Consider the following 21,131-nt stretch of genomic DNA (forward strand, 5'->3'; position numbering starts at 1 on the left):
TTCCACTCTGTTTAAAACCCAGAAAGATCTGAAAAGGTGGTTGAAGTATAAGACTTTCATAAGGTTTTCTGGGTATACAGAAGTTCCCAGCTTTCTTTTGGGATAGAGAAATGGGAGTCAACAAGAAGGGAAGGTGATCATAAAGAAATTGATGAGAGGAAAACAAATGCATATCTAAAACAAAAATAAACAACCATTGGCATGTCATGATCTGCAGCCTAAAGATCAGATTCACCTGTGTGTCTCACTTAGTATAGGCAATTTTTCCTTCAAAAATAAAATCTTATCAATCACCACAAAATCCATGAATTATATTACTGGTTAGAACCTCCTCCAAATACACAAACTATATTGCTGAATAGAACCTTTATTATTCTGCTTCTACTTTCCAACTTAATTCATGAGACAAAAAAAAAAAAAAAAACACCCGAATATCCTTAGCTATTTTAAAAAAAAGTCAATGCCTTCAAAATAAAGATCCCTGGATCATCTCTAAAAAAAATAATAATCAACTTATTCAGGAGACTACTGTCATTTCATATTACAGATGACTGTAATTTCAGTTAATTTATAAATAACTTTAAAATCTTATGAATGAAATGCACCAAACTTCACCTGTGTAAAAGCAATCATGTTTTAATTATGGACTAAAAATTACTAATACAATGAACTTGAACTAGAAAAATTAAGCTTCTAAATATAATTGCTAGAGAATATCTTAATAGGGGGGAGTGTCAATGAAATTTTTTCTCCACATACAATGATCATTAACAGACTAGTAAATCTTAACTGGAATGATAAGGCAAAACTAGTAAAAGCACACTTTTCTATAAAAAGTTATACATTGTCTTATGTTGGGATAGCTATTGTACATAAAAAAAACAAAGATGTAATCACTCTATTACACACCCAGAAATGCTGAGGAACCTGGTATTAGAATGATCTAGTCATCTTCTTCCTCCCCCCCCAGAACTTCTTCTTCCTCTTCCTCCTCTTCTTCCCCATCTTCAACATCATCATCATCTTCTCTTCTTCATCCTAAATTTCTTCTTTCATCAAGTAAGAAAGGCCCACTTCTTCTTCTCCCTCTCCCAATTCTGATCCTGCTTCATCTTCATCTTCCTCCTCCTCTTCCTCATATACTTCAGGTGGACCAGCTAAATATTCCTCTTCATCTCCATCATCTTCATCTCCATCCTTATCCTCTTCCTCTTCGGAGTCAGGTGCTTCATTATCCTCCTAATCAAATCCATCTAAGTGGACATTTGTGATCTCACAGTTAAACAAGTCAATAAAATAAGTCTTAATTTTAATAGCAATCATTCTTTCACATTTCACATTTCCAATCTGCAACATGTACATGATTTTTCTTTTTTGGTCTGGTTACTAGGGACCAAAACATCAAAATAAAACATAAAAAAGGGCTGGTGATAGGTTCTCTGCCAATGAGCTACATCACCAGCCCTTTTTTATGTTTTATTTTGAGACTGATTGTCCTTACTGTTGAAGCTGGCCTCAAACTTTTGATCCTCCTGCCTCAACCCTCAAGTCGTTGGGATTATAGCTGTATGCCACCATACCTGGCATATTAATTAGTTTATAGCAGTCTCTCACCAACTGTTACTATCTTGTATCCCCTCAATAGTGATTATTTCTATCCCAAATCCCAAGTCAAACACTATCAATATTCTGGGGACCACCCTTTCATACATTGTTATATATACATATTTTGACAAAAATGGTACATTTATTTTTTTATTGTGGCCCATTTCAACAGCATCAGAACATTTTTTTAGGTACTTACTCAAGTAGTTATAAAGTTAAAATCATTTTTGTCTGATATTACATGCCAATATATTTCAAATTAGTCCACTTTTTATTTTTATTTTTTGTATTAGGGATTGAACCCAGAGGCACTTTACCACTGAGCCATATCCCTGTTGAGAGCCACAGCCAAAGGGGCCCCAGCAAACTTCCAGCTGCGACTGATGATTGGCTCACAGCGCCCCAACAACATCTAGCTGATTGGCTCCTCTACGGTGATGTTCATTGGGCTGTTTCCCTGCCCTTTCAGACCCCGGAGCTGCTCATTGGGGGACTTCTTTGGCTCTGCCCTCGCAACCCAGCCAATTGGCCTCAAGAGCAGGAGGATATTGGCAGGTGGTGAGGCTTGTGTTGGGTGAGAGGCTTATGGGAAGCTGGTGGTGGCAGTTGGGCTCTGAGAGTTTTTTCCCTGAGGAGCTGTTTTGTTTGGCATGTGTAGTTCTAAAAATAAAGTTAGTTTCTTTTGACAAGTGGCTCTTGAATTGTGCCCAGCCAGACTGCGGCATATCCCCAGTCCTTTTTATTTTTTATTTTGCATCAGTGCCTCACTAAATTGCTTAGGGCCTTGTTTAATTGCTGAGGCTGGCTTTGAATTTGTGATCCTCCTGCTTTAGTCTCCTAGGATTATAGGTTTGCACCATAGAGCCTGGCATTCATTATAATTTTAATTTTTGTTCACACTAGTGAATATTTGATGGACTCTGCTTTAAATTGCCTAACATTGTGAAATGCACTTTCTGTCTTAATAATTGTTTTTTATTTATTCATTCATTTATTTATACCACCATATTCTTTGTTATTACTGGAGAAAAGAATTCCTTTTTAAATAATTACTAATGTACATTTCAATAGTAATGTACATTTTCTTGTGCCAAGTCAAGATGGTGACATCATGTTTAAAGGATTCCTGGAAGTCTGAGTTACAAACATAAGTGACAGGAGCTGTAGGGATGGCTTAATAGGAACTTGATATAAAAAGTTTTAGAAAAGACAGTCAAGGGTTTATATGATGACATGATGTTGCCACTAAAGACCTAGCTTCTGCCATGCTTGGCATGCAGACTTTCTATTCTTCTGCTTGTTACTTCATGCATGTTGCTACACCTCTAGCATAACATACCTTCAAAAGACAAATGTAGGATAAGGATGAGTTCTGCTCTATGGAGCTTGTCCTAAAAACTTTCCTGGGAACCCCAGTAGTAACTTCAAATTTCATTTCCTTTGCTTGACCTGTGTCATATGGTTGCTCCTAGATGCAAGGAAATGTGAAAAAGTTCAAAAAAATTTTTTTTTTTTTAAATTAACCTAGAATGTTAAGGTTCTGTTTGGGTGACAGGGTAAACAAAGAGTAGAGTTTGCTATAGAAAACCCGATCACAGAAAGCTGTGGTCATTCCATGAATGGCAACAAAGGGGATTTCACTTTTATTTCAGAACAGCACTTGGGAGGGTACCGCTAAGATAGGTAAAATGTCCTACCACAAAAAACAAGGTGGTGTGTATTGGGGGAGAAGAATGGAAGGGATCCTGCTGCATTAGCTGATGACTGGAAATTCTTCCACTTGGGCACTAATCCAGTGGTAGTTTGAAGTCCTTTTTGTATTGAGAAAGAAAAAGACCAACTTCCCCAAATTCCCTGTATTATCAGTTTGCATTCTCCTCTAAGTCGAAGTCTGAAGCAGTGAAAATACACATTAAACAAACTTAAATTTACTGACTCCTAAACCCATGGCGGGCCCCACTGCCGTGTCTCAGGTACCCCTTTCCCGATTAGCCGACCCCTCCATGCAAACAATGCAGAATAAACCAGCAATAAGTTGTGGACTCAATCTCTTTTCCTTTATCAAAGTATCCTAGTTGCAAGGAAATGTGAAAAAGTTTAAATCAACTTCTGTTCCTATATCAACCTATAAAACGGAAAAATAATACTATCATCCCTCTTCAAGCCCCATTGTACTGAACACACAGTAGTCGGTATTCGATAAGCACTTGTCAACGTTTGTTAAGAGAACCAAGACGAATTTACGTTTGAGAGACTGCCATTCTCCCTAATTATACCTCGCTTTACATGGACAGTTCATTTCCTTTATCAGCATGCAGTTGGGTAGGCAGGACTGTTCCCTAAATGGAGACTCAGAAAGGTTAGCTAGGTTCCCACAAAGCAGAGTGCTCCTTACACGATGTACCCATGGCCTCCCCTCCTGGCATCGTGCTTTGCAGATAGTCGACATTTAAAAAATTTTGAGCAGTTTGAGTCAGCATTAGGGAGGGTATTAACTTTAGCAAAGACAACCCATGGGATGAAGAAGCACTTCCTGCACCTCCAGGGTGTGGTCAACAAGATATGCTAACGTCACCTAAATTGGTGTTGGGGGCCAGGTTGCACCAAGAGCCACCGCATTCAGGCCTCAGCCTACGGCGATGCGCAGCGAGGTTCAGGACGTCCAGTTACCCGCAGTGCAAACACCGCGGGAGGCTGCGGGGCTGACCCGGCCTCGCGCAGGGGCGTTCCGCGCGTGACGCACTTCCGGCTCTGCACCTTCCGGCTTAAAGAGGAGCTGGACCCCCGTACACAACAACAACAACAAAATCTGCGCGCTCGGGGCCGGCGCCGCGGCCGTCGTCCCGCCCTCCTGCCACCTGCGCCGCCTCCGCCCGAGGGGTCAGTTGGAGAGCCGGGCCGCGCCCTTCGGCCAACTTCTCTGACTGCTACCCGCTCCGCCTCGCGAGACCCGGGGTGGGCCGTGCCGGGCGCCGCGGAGCAGCAGGAAGGGAGCGGCCGCCGCCGAGAACGCCCGCCCCGACTGTGCTGCTGGCCGCCCTGTTGGGCGCGGAGGGCGGCGGTGGCGGGCCCCGCTGCCGTGTCTCAGGTACCCCTTTTCCGACTAGCCGCCCTGCGCAGCCCAGCTACTTCCCCAGCCTGCGCGGCGGGGCAGTCGCGTAGGGGCCTTATTGCGTTTCAGGTTGGGGGTCGCTGTAGGGGCGGGGCGGTGACCCTTGTGGTCGCGCCCCCCACCCTTCCCATCCTGCTTTCTCATCGCTTTCTCTTTCCCCCCCGCCTCCCTCCACAGTCCGGAGCCAGGCGGAGCCCGGACCTGGCGGGGAGAGCTGCACCCACGGCCGGGCACCCAGACCGCGCCGCCGCCGCCGCCGCCGCCGCCGCCACCGTCTCTGTCCATCCTTGGTACTGGCAATGGCCTTCGTATCGCCCGATGCACTTGTGACTGAATTGAACACAGAATACTAAGAACTCACTTCCGTCCCCATCCTAGCCGCGCCGGCGGTAAACACTTCGGCTCATTAGGGCTCATTGCTGCTCCTCTTTGACCGTCCGACTTTGGGAGCACCATGGACCAAAGTGGGATGGAGATTCCTGTGACCCTCATCATTAAAGCACCGAATCAGAAATACAGTGACCAGACTATTAGCTGCTTCTTGAACTGGACCGTGGGGAAACTAAAAACGCATCTATCTAACGTGTACCCTAGCAAACCAGTAAGTGTGCAAAGCCGGGCACAACTGCTCTGACCTGCTGTGTTTTTGCCATGTACCTTTATTCTCCTGGTTCATCCCGTCTCTTCTTGAATAGGTCTCTTTAGTTTTGAGGCTGTGGGTGTCTCCTGAGTGTTCAACCATTATTAATATCTTCCTGATGAAGACCAGTTAATTAGTAAGAGGGTGCAGAAATATCAAGAGACATAAAATTGGCAGATATGGAAAGGGACCATTTTCCGTAGTCAACAGCCTAAAAGGAGAATGACATGCATTTTTTTTTTTTAAGATAAAGAAGTGCTACAGCCCTTCTACACTAGAATTCCATTTTACTCTAAGTACCTCATCCAGAAATTCGTTCATTGTGAAGATAATTTTTTTCTTGAAAATAAGTATATGATTCCAAAGTTATACTTTAAAGCCTGTGTTTCAAGGAGCAAGTTGTACATTAATTTTCTTCCACCAGCACTCCTTTCTCGTTTTTCTCCTGAAGAGGAAGGACACAGAAATCTCTTTAATTTAGAATAGTCCTTCCAACCCTCTGACCACCTCCCAACCATTTAGTATCTTTTTATTCCTTTCATAGGGAGTTCATATCAACTGTTTCCCCAAGATCAGTGTGACTTTGTTTCCCATTCTGAAGCATATGTGGAGATTGCAAAGATAAATACAGATGGACAGTGTAGATCTATTTGTTTCTAAAGTCGGATTTGAAAGAACCTAATTGGTAGTTAAGAAGTCTTGAAATAGTTAATGAAAGAAGGATAGTCTCATGTAGAGTGAGGTTTCCATATTCTTTGTTGTATACATTTTTCATTCTTGAACAGTGTTCACTTACTTAAACTTTTGTGTAAATATGGAAAAGGTGTGGATTTTAGGGTGGGAACTATTTTTGCATCAGACAGATATACACATGGGTTTACTAGAAGGCATTTATGCCTTCTAGTCTTGTTTTACCGCCTAAGTTAGGAAGACACTTAAGATATTTATGAATTAGGACTCTTTCAATGTTGCAGTATTAAGTTTGGTTAGGCTTTTAGATTTCTAGAATAATCATGGAATTAGGACAATTATTGTGAAAATAGGAGGTTTAGAAAAATAACTCATTGGCATTAGTTGTGTTTGTCAGTATTTTATGATACAAATATTTTTAGTAGAGGGCAACCCCCCCCCCCCCCCCAGGTATGTAAGTACTTGGAACAGAATAGCTGGAGCTCTGGTTTATTCAGAACTTTTGTTTAAAAGTTTCACATGGTAGCAATTTGTTAAAAAATTTCTGCTTTACAAAAAATTTTCTATTGCATATGATTAATTTTACACATATTTGAAATGAAAAGTAGCTTTTCAGAGTAGTCAGTATTGAAAGTCATAGTGCTGTTCACAACAGCCAAAATATCATTTAATATAATATTAATATCATAGCCCAAGTACATTCTTGATCATATCTGTACTTATGTGAGATCTTCATGTTGTACTGTTAAAGCAAAAGGGACTTGGTCTGCAGTCTGATAGAACAAATTATTACTGTTCTGCAACTTTTTTTTTTTTTTTTTTTTTTTAAGTATTAGAGAAGGGAATATGAAACCTTTTTACCTTATCTGCCTGGGAGAAACCTGTTTTTGGCAGTTTTCCCCATGTAGTGCTAATCACTAGTGGAGGACTATAAGTGCCATCATTTATTAGCTGCTTGAGGATATCAGTTGCAAAACTTCTTTCTCAACCCTTCTGCCTTTTGTAGACACACAGAGATGCTTTTTGAGGCCTTACCAAATAATATGCATCCTATTCATGACTCAGCCTTGTGGTAAACCTAACTTTTTTATCCTCCAGCAAGTTTTCTCCAAGTAGATTGTAATATCAAGTAATAGACTGTCATTTCCAGGTTAATGAGATTTGGACAGGGGTGCATGTGTTTACTATTACAAATTTCACTAAAAACTGTATGGTTATTAGATTTGGCAGGTTTATGTTATGATCATTAGAGATTAATTTGAAGTATCACAGCCGTTGAGCAGATCAACTGTTCAGTGGTATCCCATAGCTATGGTAGTCGTCAGCGTGGAACCTTGGGGTCCTAAAAATTTATTTCTTGATGTTCTTTTCACAATTAAGAAATAGTATAGCAGAAATTATGTTTTTTATGTCCACCCACAGTGACAGATTTTCAAGTGCTCTTTGGTGGTTTTTAAATTTTATTTATTTATTTAGATAGGGTCTTGCTGTGTTGCCCAGGCTGGTATGCAATTTGTGGGCTCAAGAAGTCCTCCCACTTAAGCCCCCAAGAAGCTGGGACTACAGGCATGTGCCACCACTCTTGGCTGCTGTTTTTTTTTTAATATTTTTGTATCTATGGACCTTTATTTTATTCAATTATTTATATGTGATGCTGAGAATCGAACCCAGTGCCTCACCCATGCTAGGCAAGCACTCTACCACTGAGCCACAGCCTCAGCCCTGCTGTTTGGTTTTTAAGAGATAATTTCTTATGCCTCTTCCTTAATATCTGCCTGGTGGAGGTAGGTGGACTTGGAAGCAGGGGTTCCAGTGCCTTATAGGAGTAGGAGTTCCCCCAGTAAGAAGGAGAAAAGTTGATGGCTTTGGTTGATACCACTCTATTTGGATCTGATGGGCCTTGGATCCTGTGGCAGTGGCTTCTGGGAAAGTAAATGGGATCTGCTGGGGGAGGAGGAAGAATAGAGATTTGAAGTTGTCTTTTTTAGGATTCCTGTAAGGATAGGTCACATGTTTACATGCTGTATGGTCAGATATTGATTTGACTTAATCATAGGTGAATATTTAATCTCCACATGAATATTTAAAATTCAACTCACCCTCCCCCTGTAAACTTACCATACATGTACCCCGCTGCTCAAAAAGCACATTTCTTGAGCTTCATTTATTTAACTAGGATTTTATTGACTTGGCATTCAAATATCTATGCAGTGTGAAGATGATGATGACTGTCCTTTGCTCTTATGAAGCTCAGGTCTAGTGGGGGATACAGACATATAAATACAGACATATAAATAAACTATACCACTATGGTGACTAGTGTTATACAGGAGGGGTGTAGTGTGTTGTAGGAGCACAGGAAGGGAATGGTTAACTTTTGTGTTGGGGGTGTTAAGGGAATGTAGCTATTCACAGGGTTCACAGGGACATTTACATTTTTCTTAAAGAGCTGATAGCAATTTTAAGGAAGGAGAGAAGTCAGAGTCTAATAATTTCCTTTTTTAAGTATTCTTTCATAGTTAATGTTGAATTGATGACTAGATGCTTTCTATTACTTTATCACATAGTGATACAGTCCTTAGTAAAAAGATGATAGATCTTTAGTGGGCTATGGAGGGGAAGGTACTTTCTAGGTAAGAATCAGGAAGTTGCCATATTTATGAAAATATTTCCAAATCATTAAAATCTTCAGAAGTGGAATTGAGCTCTTTTGCAATTTAGTTAACTTTGAATGGTATTGATAATTGGTTTAAGTTTTAGTTTAGGAACTGGAAAGTGTATCAGTTCATATTGATGAGAGTATGAATACTTAGTTGTGGATCCTATTCTAATATGACTTTTTTTTTAACCTGATGACTTTAGTTTTTTAGGTCCTGAAATTGGACTGTAGTGTGAAATCTGAAATTTAGGTAATTCCTACTAGATGGTGAAGATACTTGTCAAGAAAGGCCACTTTCACTTGAGTTTGGGACCTTGATCTGAGTTTAGACTTAATTATCAGAGAAGTAGATACCTAAATGGTTGAACTTAATGTTGTTCAGTTAGAATGGACTAAGAAAACTTAAAAAATACAAATTTCTAAGTTCAATTATTTACTTTTTTCTTTATCTCTTTTTACTATCTGTTTTTATAGGCAAACTGTAACTAAGGTGGACCTGACTCACCTTGAACTCAGTGTTAAAGGCAAAACTTTTTTTGCGCTTGCATTCCCTGTTTCCCATTTTCCAGTTCTGGGATCAGAGTGCTTCTTGATTGTCTCCTCTCTGGGTACATTCCCTCTGTCTTTGCTGTTCTTGCTGTTACACTAAAGCAGTGACTTTGAATATTTAGGTCTTTTAGCTTTGCTGATGAGAAGATCTGGTCTGTGCTACTTTTTCAAATTTTTCTTTTATTCTGTTAGAATTAAAGCAAGAATAGAACCAGGCATGTAGGTTCTATTCTGAGAATATATTCTGAGTCTATAATAACATTCCATAACCAAAGTCTTCCATTCATTTTCAGAGGAAGTAGCTTGTATTATATCATTTGAAATTTGTATCTGTTATTTTTGTAATTCCCTATTACCTTACATAAGTAATTTTAAAAATCGGTCAGTGTAACCACTTCAGAACTCTTGATTTCAAGGGGGCTATAATAATCCATACATATAGATATAAGACTGTTGTCTTATAAATGTCACCACAATATAGTTCAAATTTTTAAAACCATTTGTGAACAAAAGTACTATCAAATTGAATGTGAAGGATGATGAGAAATAGACTTAAGTTGAAAACTTTAATGACTGCTGACTAAAATTTCAGTCATTTAAAGCCTTTTTCTAATATCTTTTTGGAAAAATAGAAGTACTCTGAAGGTAATTTTTGTTTTAATCGTGCATTAATGCTTTTTTAAAAAAGATTTTTTAAGAATTTGTAGTTTAAGTTTCCCTTCTTTACATCCTACTGATTTGATTGTCTATAATCCTTTTATTGTCTATTATCCTTTTTTTCAGCTGCTCTGATTTTTAGACTGCCATTTGCTAAATAGTTACTATTGTGTAATTCTACTTGCTATGCTTCATCACATTTATTTCTTATAGACACCTTATGGCATAAGATTTATAGATGAGAAAACTTAAGTTTGGTGATTTTTTTTTTGCCTAAGGTCATAGAACTCTCAATAGAATTGGAATTTGAGTCCAGGTTGGTTTGACCTAGGCCCTTAACCATTTTATTCACATTAGATATGAGGACTGTAGAGTAGATGAAGAAAGGCATTTAGGGTCTTGGTCATGTCGGTTATATCTGTAAACTAAAAAGAACCAATTCCACTATAAAAAGAGGCAGATTTGGATGGTTTGTTGTCTAATGGCTGTGTTGAATGAGTAACGTAGCCTTGCTATTATGCTAACACTTAGCAGTCTAGTATGTAGTTATTTATGTTTATCCTGATAAATTTATAGGGAAGCTGTGGGAATATAATCTTAACTCTGCAAACTACATTATTGTGGCCTATCTTTTCATAGTTTCTATGTTTGGGTATTCTCTATTGTACATACATCTGATATGTGAATGGCCAGTGAATGGAAACTGCTAAGCAGGAAATATCCCTTTGGAACTCTAGAATATTACTCTTTTTTGTGGGGTGGGGGTGGGTACTGGGAATTGAACTCAGGGACACTAGACCACTGAGCCACATCCCTAGCCCTATTTTGTATTTTATTTAGAGTTGCTTAGCCGCTCACCATTGTTGAGGTTGGCTTTGAACTCATGATCTTCCTGCCTCAGCCTCCTGAGCTTCTGGGATTATAGATGTGTGCCACTGCACCTGGCTCAGAATATTTGTGTTTAGTCTTTGTACCATTTGTTACTGCAACGACTGGACAAGGCTGTTTGGGTAACCATGCTTGCATTCATAGTGTTTCTGAATTTCCTGGGGTTTTAGATTGGGTGAATTTAATTGTAAATGGAAGGGAGATGTATTCCATTACAAATTCACACAATTTATTTTCCACAGAAATTTTGTGCATTTCCTTGTACTTAGTGCTTTAAAGCTGTTTGACACTTTTGACTGAACTATATGTAAATACTGAAATGTTAAAAGTTATTACTTTCAAAGGATTATTTAAATTATTTTGTTAGGTAAAGATTACTCTTACTGATCCAGTACAGACTAGATATTTTAAATTTTAAAAATTTTAAGATTTTAAAATTTCCAGGTGGATGGGCTGGGGATGTGGCTCAAGTGGTAGCGCACTCCCCTAGCATGCGTGAGGCACTGGGTTTGATTCTTAGCACCACATTAAAAAATAAAGATCGTGTCCACCTAAAACTAAAAAAAAAAAAAAAAAATTAAAAAAAAATTTTCAGGTGGAATTTGATTATACTAAAGTCATATGTAGTAAGAATGTGATTTTTAAGGCATACATAATTATGGCATACATTTAATCTTTCACATAAAAAAATTAATCTTCCAATACTGTGAATTTTTTGAAATATAAAAATATTGTTTGTTTTGTAAACTCAGCTCTCAGATTTTTGTATTAGGTGTATTTGAGTTGGATAATATTTTAAAATTTAAAAAATTTTGTATTGATGCATTATAATTATAAATAATAGTGGGATTCATTATTTTCATTTTTTTAAAAAATATTTTTAAATTGTTGATGTACTTTATTTTTTATTTATTTATATGTGGTGCTGAGGATCAAACCCAGTGCTTCACATATGCGAGGCAGGTGCTCAGCCACTGAGCCACAACCCCAGCTCCTTCATTTATTTTTGATGTCTAGTTAGACATTAGTATATATATTAATATGTAAGTATATATATATTAATGGTATAGTTATGTAAATGTTTTAAAAAGAAAAATATTCATATTTGGACTTATTTTTGAATAATATACGAGTAGGTGAGCTTTCCTTGCTTTGTTATTTTGCAATATCTGTTAAGTGAGTACTAGAACTTTTTTGACCCACTGTTTATTAAGGTTAAGCAGTCATTTATTTTGAATGGAACATTTCTGTGTCTGGGCTACTCAGAGTACCATTAGGATGTTTCCATCTTGATCTTGATCTAGTTTGGCTGACTCTGCTCTACCATATATGACCAGGTTTTGTCTAAGGTAGGATAGTGGATGTGATAAAAGGTGTGTATCTGATAGGAGTGAGTGCTGGGAAGAATAGTGGTGGTGTTAACAGAAATAGTTTTAATTATGTTACTCTGTGGAGCCAGTAGTTTTATCAGTAGAATCTTTTAATTGAAAATTTAGTTAGTGCTTTTTGATTTGCTAATCCTGAGTTTCCTGGATTCTTATAAAAGGTATGCCCGTATTTTTTTTTTTTAATTCAGAGAAAAGTGATCTTTATCATGTTAAGCTACTGAGATCTTGGGGTGTGTTATAACAGCCAGCATCACTTATGCAAACTAATAAAGAAAGGGATTTTTTTTTTCATGAGTGGTTCATTAAATTTATGGATAGCATTTTTTAAATTTCTTTTTATTTATTTATTTTAAAAATACACAATAGCAGTGGAGAGCATTACAATTCTTATTACACATATAGGGCACAGTTTTTCATATCTCTCTATATAAAGTATGTTCACATCAATTTATGCCTTTATACATGAATTTTGTTGCTTTTTTTGCATTACAATTCTTAATACACATACATACCACAATTTTTCGTATCTCTGTATATAAAATATGTTGATACTCAATTCAGGTCTTCATACATGTACTTTGTATAATGATGTCCATCACATTCCACCATCCTTGCTAATCTCCTGCCTCCTCTCTTTCCCTCCCACCCCTCTTCCCTATCTAGAATTCATATTCCTCCCATGCTCTCCCTCCCTATCCCACTATGAGTCAACCTCCTTATATCAGAGAAAACATTCAGCATTTGTTTTGGGGGGATTGGCTGGCTTCACTTAGCATTATCTTCTCCAAGGCCATCCATTTACCTGCAAATTCCATGATTTTTTTTTTTTTAATGCTGAGTAAAATTCTGATGTGTATATATGCCACATTTTTTCATCCATTCAAAGGACATCTAGGTTGGCTCCACAGTTTAGCTATTGTGAATTTTGCGATAAACATTGATGTGGCTGTGTCCCAGTAGTATGCTGTTTTTAAGTCCTTTGGGTATAGTCCGAGGAGAGGAATAGCTGGGTCAAATGGTAGTTCCATTCCCATATTTCCAAGGAATCTCCATATTGCTTTTCAAATTGGCTGCACCAATTTGCAATCCCACCAGCAATGTATGAGTGTACCTTTTCCCCCATATCCTTGCCAACACTTATTGTTGTTTGTCTTCATAATATTGACTGGAGTGAGATGATATATCTTAGAGTAGTTTTGATTTGCATTTCTCTGATTGCTAGAGATGATGAGTATTTTTTGATATATTTGTTGATTGATTGTATATCCTCTTCTGAGAAGTGTCTGTTCAGGTCCTTGGCCCATTTGTTAATTGGGTTATTTGTTTTTCAGTGCTTAGCTTTTTGAGTTCTTTATTTACCCTAGAGATTAGTGCTTTATCTGATGTGTGAGGGGTAAAAGTTTGCTCCCACGATGTAGGCTCACAGATTGTTTCTTTTGCTGAGAAGAAATTTTTTAGTTGATTCCATCCCATTTATTGATTCTTGGTTTTAATTCTTGCATTGTAAGAGTCTTATTAAGGAAGTTGGGGCCTAATCCCACATGTTGAAGATTAGGGCCTACTTTTTCTTCTATTAGACAAGAGTCATTGGTTTAATTCCTAGGTCCTTGATCCATTTTGAGTTAAGTTCTGTGCATGGTGAGAGATAGTTTAATTTCATTTTGTTGCATATGGATTTCCAGTTTTCCCAGCACCATTTGTTGAAGATGCTGTCTTTTCTCTAGTGCATGTTTTTGGCACCTTTGTCTAATATAAGATAATTGTAATTTTGTGAGTTAGTCTCTGTATCCTCTATTCTGTACCATTGGTAAGAAAGAGATTTTTCAATCAAGGAAAAAGTGTTATAAGAAAGTTTGTAGAAATAAAGTCATATCAGTTTTGCAAGTTGAATTGAAAAAATTTTCCACATTTTTATTGGTGGGTGCATTAGTTATACATTTTGATGTGATTTCTTGTTACATATTTGTACATGCACACGATATAACAATATAATTTAAAGTTAGATTTAATTTTGATTGAGATCTCAAAATCTGTACCTTGCTTAATGCTATAGCTTATAATAAAATAACTGGTTGAAAATTCAGTTAACTGTCATTTGTTATGTCTGACAAGTAGTTTACCTGATATTTACATTTAATTAAACTGAAGAGGCAATATTTTTAGTGACAGAAAAATTTTCAAGTCTAATTTTTTGCCTAATTTAGGCACATAAAGAACTTATTTTTTTCTGTTTTCAATCATAGTAAAATGAAAGAATTTCTTTTCCTTTTATAACTTCAGATAATCTGAAGGCATTTGAATATGCAGATGAGATTAACAATGTTTTTCTTACTGAGTTATAATTTACATACTATAAAATTTGCTCTCTCAAGGTATAAACAATGGTTTTTACTATTTTCAGTAAAAGGGATAGGGACCTTTTTGTTCTTGACATTTATGTTCCACTTAGGGGTACATATGTGAGCGCGATTACAGAATGTGATTTGTTACAAAGGAAATAAGCAGAGTGTGCAAAAGGGAATAAGTACTGTACTAAGTTTGTAAGTCAGGGAGACCTGGTTGAGGACATTGTTAAAGCTAACATCTAAAAGATGATTAAGACCCAGTTATATAGGAGCTGGAAGAGAGTAGTGCAGGAAGGGTGTGTGAGTAGGGAAAGAACTTGGGGATCTAAGTGAATGCCAGTTCTCTTCTCTAGTAAGGAGGAAAGAATACTATCATAAGAGGTTGGAGAGAGACAGAAGCCAGGTCTGGCCATAGTTAGGAAATTAGAATTAAATTCAGTATAGTGGTGATCCATCAGAGAGTGACAGGAATGATTTTTGTTCTGAAAAGATCACACCAACTACTGACTTTAGAATGGAAGCAAGGAAATCAATTAAGAAGCTATTGCAGAGGCCCAGGGTAAGTAAATAATAATGTTTTAGATTAGAAGATGGTGATGGAAGAATGTAGATATATCTGTGAAGGACTTGTAGATATGATCTGTAGGATTTACTTCCAGCCAGATATGGGAGGCAAGATAAAAGAAAGAAGAATTGGAGAATTATGCTTAGGTATTCTGCTTAAACAACTGATGGCAAGTTGTTTTAGGATAGGGAAGAAACAAGGAAAGTTTTGAGAATTGAGATCCATTGTAGATGTTTTGGCTTTGAGTTGCCTGTTAAGACATCTGAAGGTGTCATGTGTTGTTGCAGTTGGATATGAGTCTGGGTCTGAGAGGGAGAGAGAGGACTTGGATCGAGAGACAAATTTGTAAAACATGAAGAAATCTAGCTTTTAGAATTGGATGGAGACTTTAGCGAAGGACTCTGTAAGGGCAAAGAAGAGTCATTTGAAGAAATGTATAAATGCTTCATAATGTTTTTTCTGTGCCTTGATCCTTCTTCCAGAGGTGCCAGTGGGGAAAGCTGGGGTGTCTTTTCTTCTTGCAAACGTCAGGATCTTTTGCTGGGTGCTATTGAGTCTTTCCCTTGTCCTGGGACTTAGCCATTGCCCAGCCTTTCTGTTCAGTAGGTATAGGCTTTAAGAAGAATTTGGGGATAAGGGATTACCACTCTTTCTGTGGGTACTAGTAATAATAATTCAGTCAACTATATTTTGGGTCAAATAAGATTTGTGTTAGCTCCTAAAATTTAATTGTTTTTATATGTTTTCAAACTAGGACCCACAGTTTTCAAACTAGGAGTACTCAAAATCTTTGACAGTCTGGATGATCACTTTATAACTATCAAGAGATTCTATGTTTTTAGCTAAATAATCTTCCTAAGTATGTTTAACTAGATTGTAGATTTTTTTTTTTTGTACCAGGGATTGAACTCAGGTGTGCTTAACCACTGAGCAACATCCACAGCTCTTTAATTGCTGAGGCTGGCCCTGAACTTGCGATCCTCTTGCTTCAGCCTCCCAAGCTGTTCATATTATAGACCTGTGCTACTGTGTCCGGCAATTGTAGATTTTTCAAGCTTGGGCTTTTGGTGTCTGTAAAGTCTCTGAGTTTTTGTTTCTGGAACCAATTGGTCTAAAACCTATCTACCAGTGAATTATGAAAGTAAACTTTTAAAATTAGATAGTCAGTATACTTAATATATGTATTTTTATCCAGTGATTACAAATATAAATTTTTCTAGCATTTTTGTTTCTTATTTGGAGATGACATTTTTGATAAAGCATCTGATTAATGATAGCTTAATAGGAAAATGGAGATTATCCATATAGAAAGCAGATAATATATAGATCATTTACATTTACAGGTAGTTGGTAAACTGCATTTTTCAATAAAAATCTGAAGCAAACTGACTCATGTTTTGGACATGAATTTCTTTTAATAAACTTTAAATTTTTTCTCTGTGTAGAGAAGATAAAATGAATTAAGACTTCCTTTTGTTATTTACAAATGTCATTTTATTTTATTTTTTTAAAGAGAGAGAATTTTTTAATATTTATTTCAGTTTTCGGTGGACACAACATCTTTATTTTATTTTTATGTGGTGCTGAGGATCGAACCCAGCGCCCCGTGCATGCCGGGCGAGCGCGTTACCGCTTGAGCCACATCCCCAGCCCACAAATGTCATTTTAATATGAGACTTGGAAGTTGTTCTAGTATTGATTGGAACTGTCCTTTTTAATTAATAAAAGATAACCGTTGTAGTTTTAAACCTAGTTTTGTGGTGTCTTAATCATGTTCTTAGGCATAATGAACATATGCAGTCTGATGTTACACATAACTTTTCAATACTTTCACATAATCACATTGGATATTGATGAAACTGCAAAATGCATATACTAGAACTTAGTACCTAATGTTCATTGAATGCTCACTAGGCATTGTGCTCTAAGAGGTTGATGTGCATTTTATTGTTAATGAAAATTTAATTCTGTGAGTAAGATATTATTATTGTCTTCATTTTATAGATGAGGAGAAAAGGAGAGAAGGATAGTAAGAAATAGTAAATATATACAACTAAATATATATAATATATACAAGGAGTTTTGCATGAAAGGAAAGGAAAGAAATAGAACAATAGCTGGAAGGAAAGTGGCATCAAGAGAGGGTCTGGAATTCTGTTTTATTCTTCTTTGGTGTTGAGAGTATTTTTAACATGGAAGTTAAGTATAGTGTACAACCTTTTATGTAAGAAAGGAGGAGAAATAGAAGAATGTGTGTCCAGGTTTGTTATATCGTTAAAAAGAAATGATGGAAAGTAATCTAAAATTATAAGGGGTATAGGGGACAAATTAAATTTCTCTGTACCTTTTTCTAAAGTTTTAACGTTATTCCCATGTATGTCATATACAATTTTTTTAAAAATCCCAATTAAATAGAAAATCATTCCTAAGAAGTAATTTAAGAACTTAACAATATGATGATGGTCAAAGCAGTGAGAAGAATTATTTTAACTTACTTTGAAATGCAATATTTTGGTTGCATATTTCTAGTGGCATATATCTGAAGGATAGAAAAATGCTACAAGAAATCTTAGATTTCATATAATACTGACAGTAACCAATCCTTTATTGTGGGCTTATATATGGTAGGAGAAAACAAGTACACTTGCCAATGGCACATTTTTTAATGTCATTAGCAAGCAAGATTTTCAAGAAGATAAAATAAGAAAAAATGTTTAATTTAAATGGAAAATAAAAATATGAACTCTGGATTTAAGTTTCTCCTTCTAAAAAATACTTTTTTAGCTTTGCTCATTGAAGAATCCCAGAAGTGATGACAAGTAAAATTAAGCACTTGTTATCTCTCAGATTTTGGTCTTCAGATATCATTTCCTGTTAAAAGGAATCAAAGCTCCTGGAGCAATGACTGATTCCAGGTCTATAAGTACAGAGGATGAACCTAGGATTTTGTATCTGAAAAAAGGAAGCTATTAGAGTAGACTCAGGTCATGCCATACTAGAACCAACTTGAAGGATCTTCTGGCCAAAGATGGAACAAGTTGAGTACAAAAAAGGGAGGGGCGAAGATATCTTTATATTGAAAAACATACAATTCTGCAAGCTTATAATGATACTAAAAAAAAAAAAAAGCTCATTGGTCACTGTAGAGGTGGTTTGCACGGTCACCTTGAAAAGTGATAAAGGATAAGAGTTCTTTGTACATCTTTGCTGCTTATATGGACTGGGTAACTGAATAGTTTATAGGTAAAGTTCTTTTCAGAAGAATTGTATCTAATAAATACAGAAGGACTTATAGGGTTTTAAAAAAATAACAGTTCTCTACCCTAATGAAATAATAGAAATAATAGGCAAGTGATGTAGGTAATCAATAAGGTTAATGGGATCTTTATAAGGGATGGATTAGGCTGACAGTATCTGAACTGATTTATCACAGCTTTATTAAAAGTTTTAGATCATCTAATTCAAATGTGCTGATAATGATGTAATGCAGGAAGCACATAGCACTGTTATATAAAGTACTCTTGTCCAAGAAAAAGGAATCTGAATATAATCAACCCTGTACAGCTAACCACCACAGTGTATAGTATCAGGAGGATATAGTCAGCCAGAACAGATTGGGAAATTCACTAAGACAGATTTCATGATTCCTTCAACAAATAACATGGGCAAAATGAAAAGGAAATGGAACTGTTAAAAAATTAAAAGAAATTATAACAACCCAAACCTGTGTGGGAACCTTGTTTGAATTCCGATTCAGATAAACCATCTCTAAAAAATATTTTTGAGTAGGTGGGAAAGATTGAGCTGTATTGTATTACATAATAAGGATTTTTTGTTGTTGTTGTTGAATGTGGTAACATTGTGGTTATTTTAAGAAAATGGGTTACAGATGCACACTAAATCTTTACAGGTAGAAAGAGATGATATGTGTTGTTTGCTTTAAAATACTTTGGGTGGAGGAGAGAGAAAGGGGAAATGGAATAGATAAAATAAGAATAGAAGAATGTAGTGGTTGAAGCTGAGTTTTCTGTGAGTTCTTGAAGATGGTACCTGGGGGTTAATTTTATTTCCTCTACTTTGTGTATGTTTGAGAATTTTTATAGTAAGGTACAAAAACTCATAAAAAAAGACAGGTGTCCATTATGCAGAATAATGATATGACATAGAAGTATCTGTTGATAACTTCTTTAAGTTCTAGTGTAATTTCTGGAGTTCTAAGGGTGCAGGCCCTGGCTCTGGGGATCTCAGTAGACCAAACGTGGCTACCTGTCCCAATATGCCAATCAAAGAGATGAACAATGGTAAAGGGCACTAACAGAGCTTTAATCAGTGTGACCACACAGGGAAGATTAGATTAGGAATTCATTGATCAACAATCTTTCAACAATTCTTTCAGGGGCTGACAGAAAATGTGAGGTTTTTATAATAAAAGAAAAAGTTGGGGACTTAGGTGGGTGGGGTGTTTGCATAGCTGGCAGGCCATCTTGGTAAGGCAGTGGTCTGGTTGATCATTATTTCAGAACTAGTTCTGTGAAACTCTGGGAAGGCTATCATCACCTGAGGGGGGACAGTTTAATTCCTAGGTGAGATGATTCCTTCTGTGTAGGTGGGAAGCCTTCCTTCAGTCATGGGGTGCTTCTGTCATGGGGATGAAATGCCTCATAGGAATAGGGTGTTTCTGTCATGGGATAATTGTTCCTGCTTAGTGGGGCAGTCTTATCATGGGATGATCTGTTCTGGGAGGCTTGCCATTGCTTGGGGACAATTTTATTTCCCTATCATAAAGATGCTTATCAATCAGACCTCTGGTCCTGGAATCTAAGATATCTGCAGAAGAAAGTGGCTCTGGGGGCTGGAGTTGTAGCTCAGTGGTGGAGTGCTTGCCTAGCACATGTGAGGCACTGGGTTTGATCCTCAGGACCATATATAAAAACAAATAAAATACATTTTTATTTGTTTTTATATATGTGTCCATTTACAACTAATTTTTTTAAAATAAAAAATGTGGCTCAGAAGGAAAACAAAAGAGGTAAATGGAATTAGAAAGGGATAAAATGAAGTTGGTTAGGTCTGTGACTTGGCTGTCTTTCAATAATCATGTTATAGAAATTTATAAAGAATTAGATAATTCATTTTTGCCAGGGGTTTACATCATTCATTATCTACTTAGCTTTTAAGTTACTTATATGTAATTTACACTTCACTGATGGTAAGGGTATGGGGGAAAAACAAAAAAATAAATTCAGTTTTTCCTACCATCCACAATAGATACTTCTGTGGCCTCGGGTGAAAAAAATGTGAGAATTTCTCCCTACCAGCAAGCAAGCAACTCTGCAGATAATTCTCCAGGAGACAGTAGCCGGGTGTCCTCTAATTCAGTTGAGTTCTGACACTATCTGGAGATGGGCTCAGTCCTTCTCCCCACTATAGACTCTTAGTATGAGAACAATTTGTATTTCTGACCAACCTGGTATAAATGAGGTTTCTTTAGACTCCCTTTTTGGTTTGGTTAATTTTCTAGAGCAGGTCACAGAACCCAAGAGAAACATTGACTTATGTTTACTTATATACTCTAAAGGATATTACAAAGGATCAGATGAACGACCAGATGGAAGAGATACATATGGGGAGATATGGAGAAGCGGTGTTGGAAAGCTTCTGTGTCCTTTCTGACATAGCACTTTCTAGTGGAACTTCTGCTACTACTAACATATTCTGCTGAGGAATTTCTCAGAACTTAGTCTTTTATGAATGCTTTCCTACATAGGCATGATTGATTAAATCATTGGCCATTGGTTTGTTAATTCAAATTCAAAATTTGGCCTCTCTTTTTGGAATTTGGAGGGTGAGACTGAAAGTTTTAACTCTTTAATTACATGAGCTCTTTAGGGACCCCTATCCACCAGTCATTCCTTAGCATGCAAGAGATACACTTATCATTGCAGAGTCTAGGGATTTTAGGAGCAGTATTGGAAGGAAATAGGATGAAGACCAAATACATATTTCACAACATTGTGGTACCCCACTTAGACT

General features: G+C 36.9%; 1 protein-coding gene and 1 long non-coding RNA gene across 2 annotated transcripts in view; one reads left to right on the forward strand and one right to left on the reverse strand.

Annotated features, from left to right (window-relative positions):
* Positions 1 to 618: 618 nt before the first annotated feature.
* On the reverse strand, positions 619 to 4,365 carry LOC120891973 (uncharacterized). The gene is made up of 2 exons (XR_005736571.2): positions 4,181 to 4,365; positions 619 to 1,253 (listed from the first exon to the last, which is right to left on the reverse strand). It is a non-coding gene; the product is annotated as an uncharacterized LOC120891973 (long non-coding RNA).
* A 12-nt stretch (positions 4,366 to 4,377) lies between these two features.
* Herpud2 (HERPUD family member 2) overlaps positions 4,378 to 21,131 on the forward strand; it is a 41,688-nt gene continuing 24,934 nt past the window's right edge. The window contains exons 1-2 of the mRNA XM_078039859.1: positions 4,378 to 4,693; positions 4,895 to 5,318. Coding sequence (XP_077895985.1) covers positions 5,172 to 5,318 — 147 coding nt within the window. The 5' untranslated portion in view covers positions 4,378 to 4,693; positions 4,895 to 5,171. The remainder of the gene's footprint in view (positions 4,694 to 4,894; positions 5,319 to 21,131) is intronic.

Source organism: Ictidomys tridecemlineatus, chromosome 2, assembly GCF_052094955.1.
Source record: "Ictidomys tridecemlineatus isolate mIctTri1 chromosome 2, mIctTri1.hap1, whole genome shotgun sequence".
NCBI classification, from domain to species: domain Eukaryota; kingdom Metazoa; phylum Chordata; class Mammalia; order Rodentia; family Sciuridae; genus Ictidomys; species Ictidomys tridecemlineatus.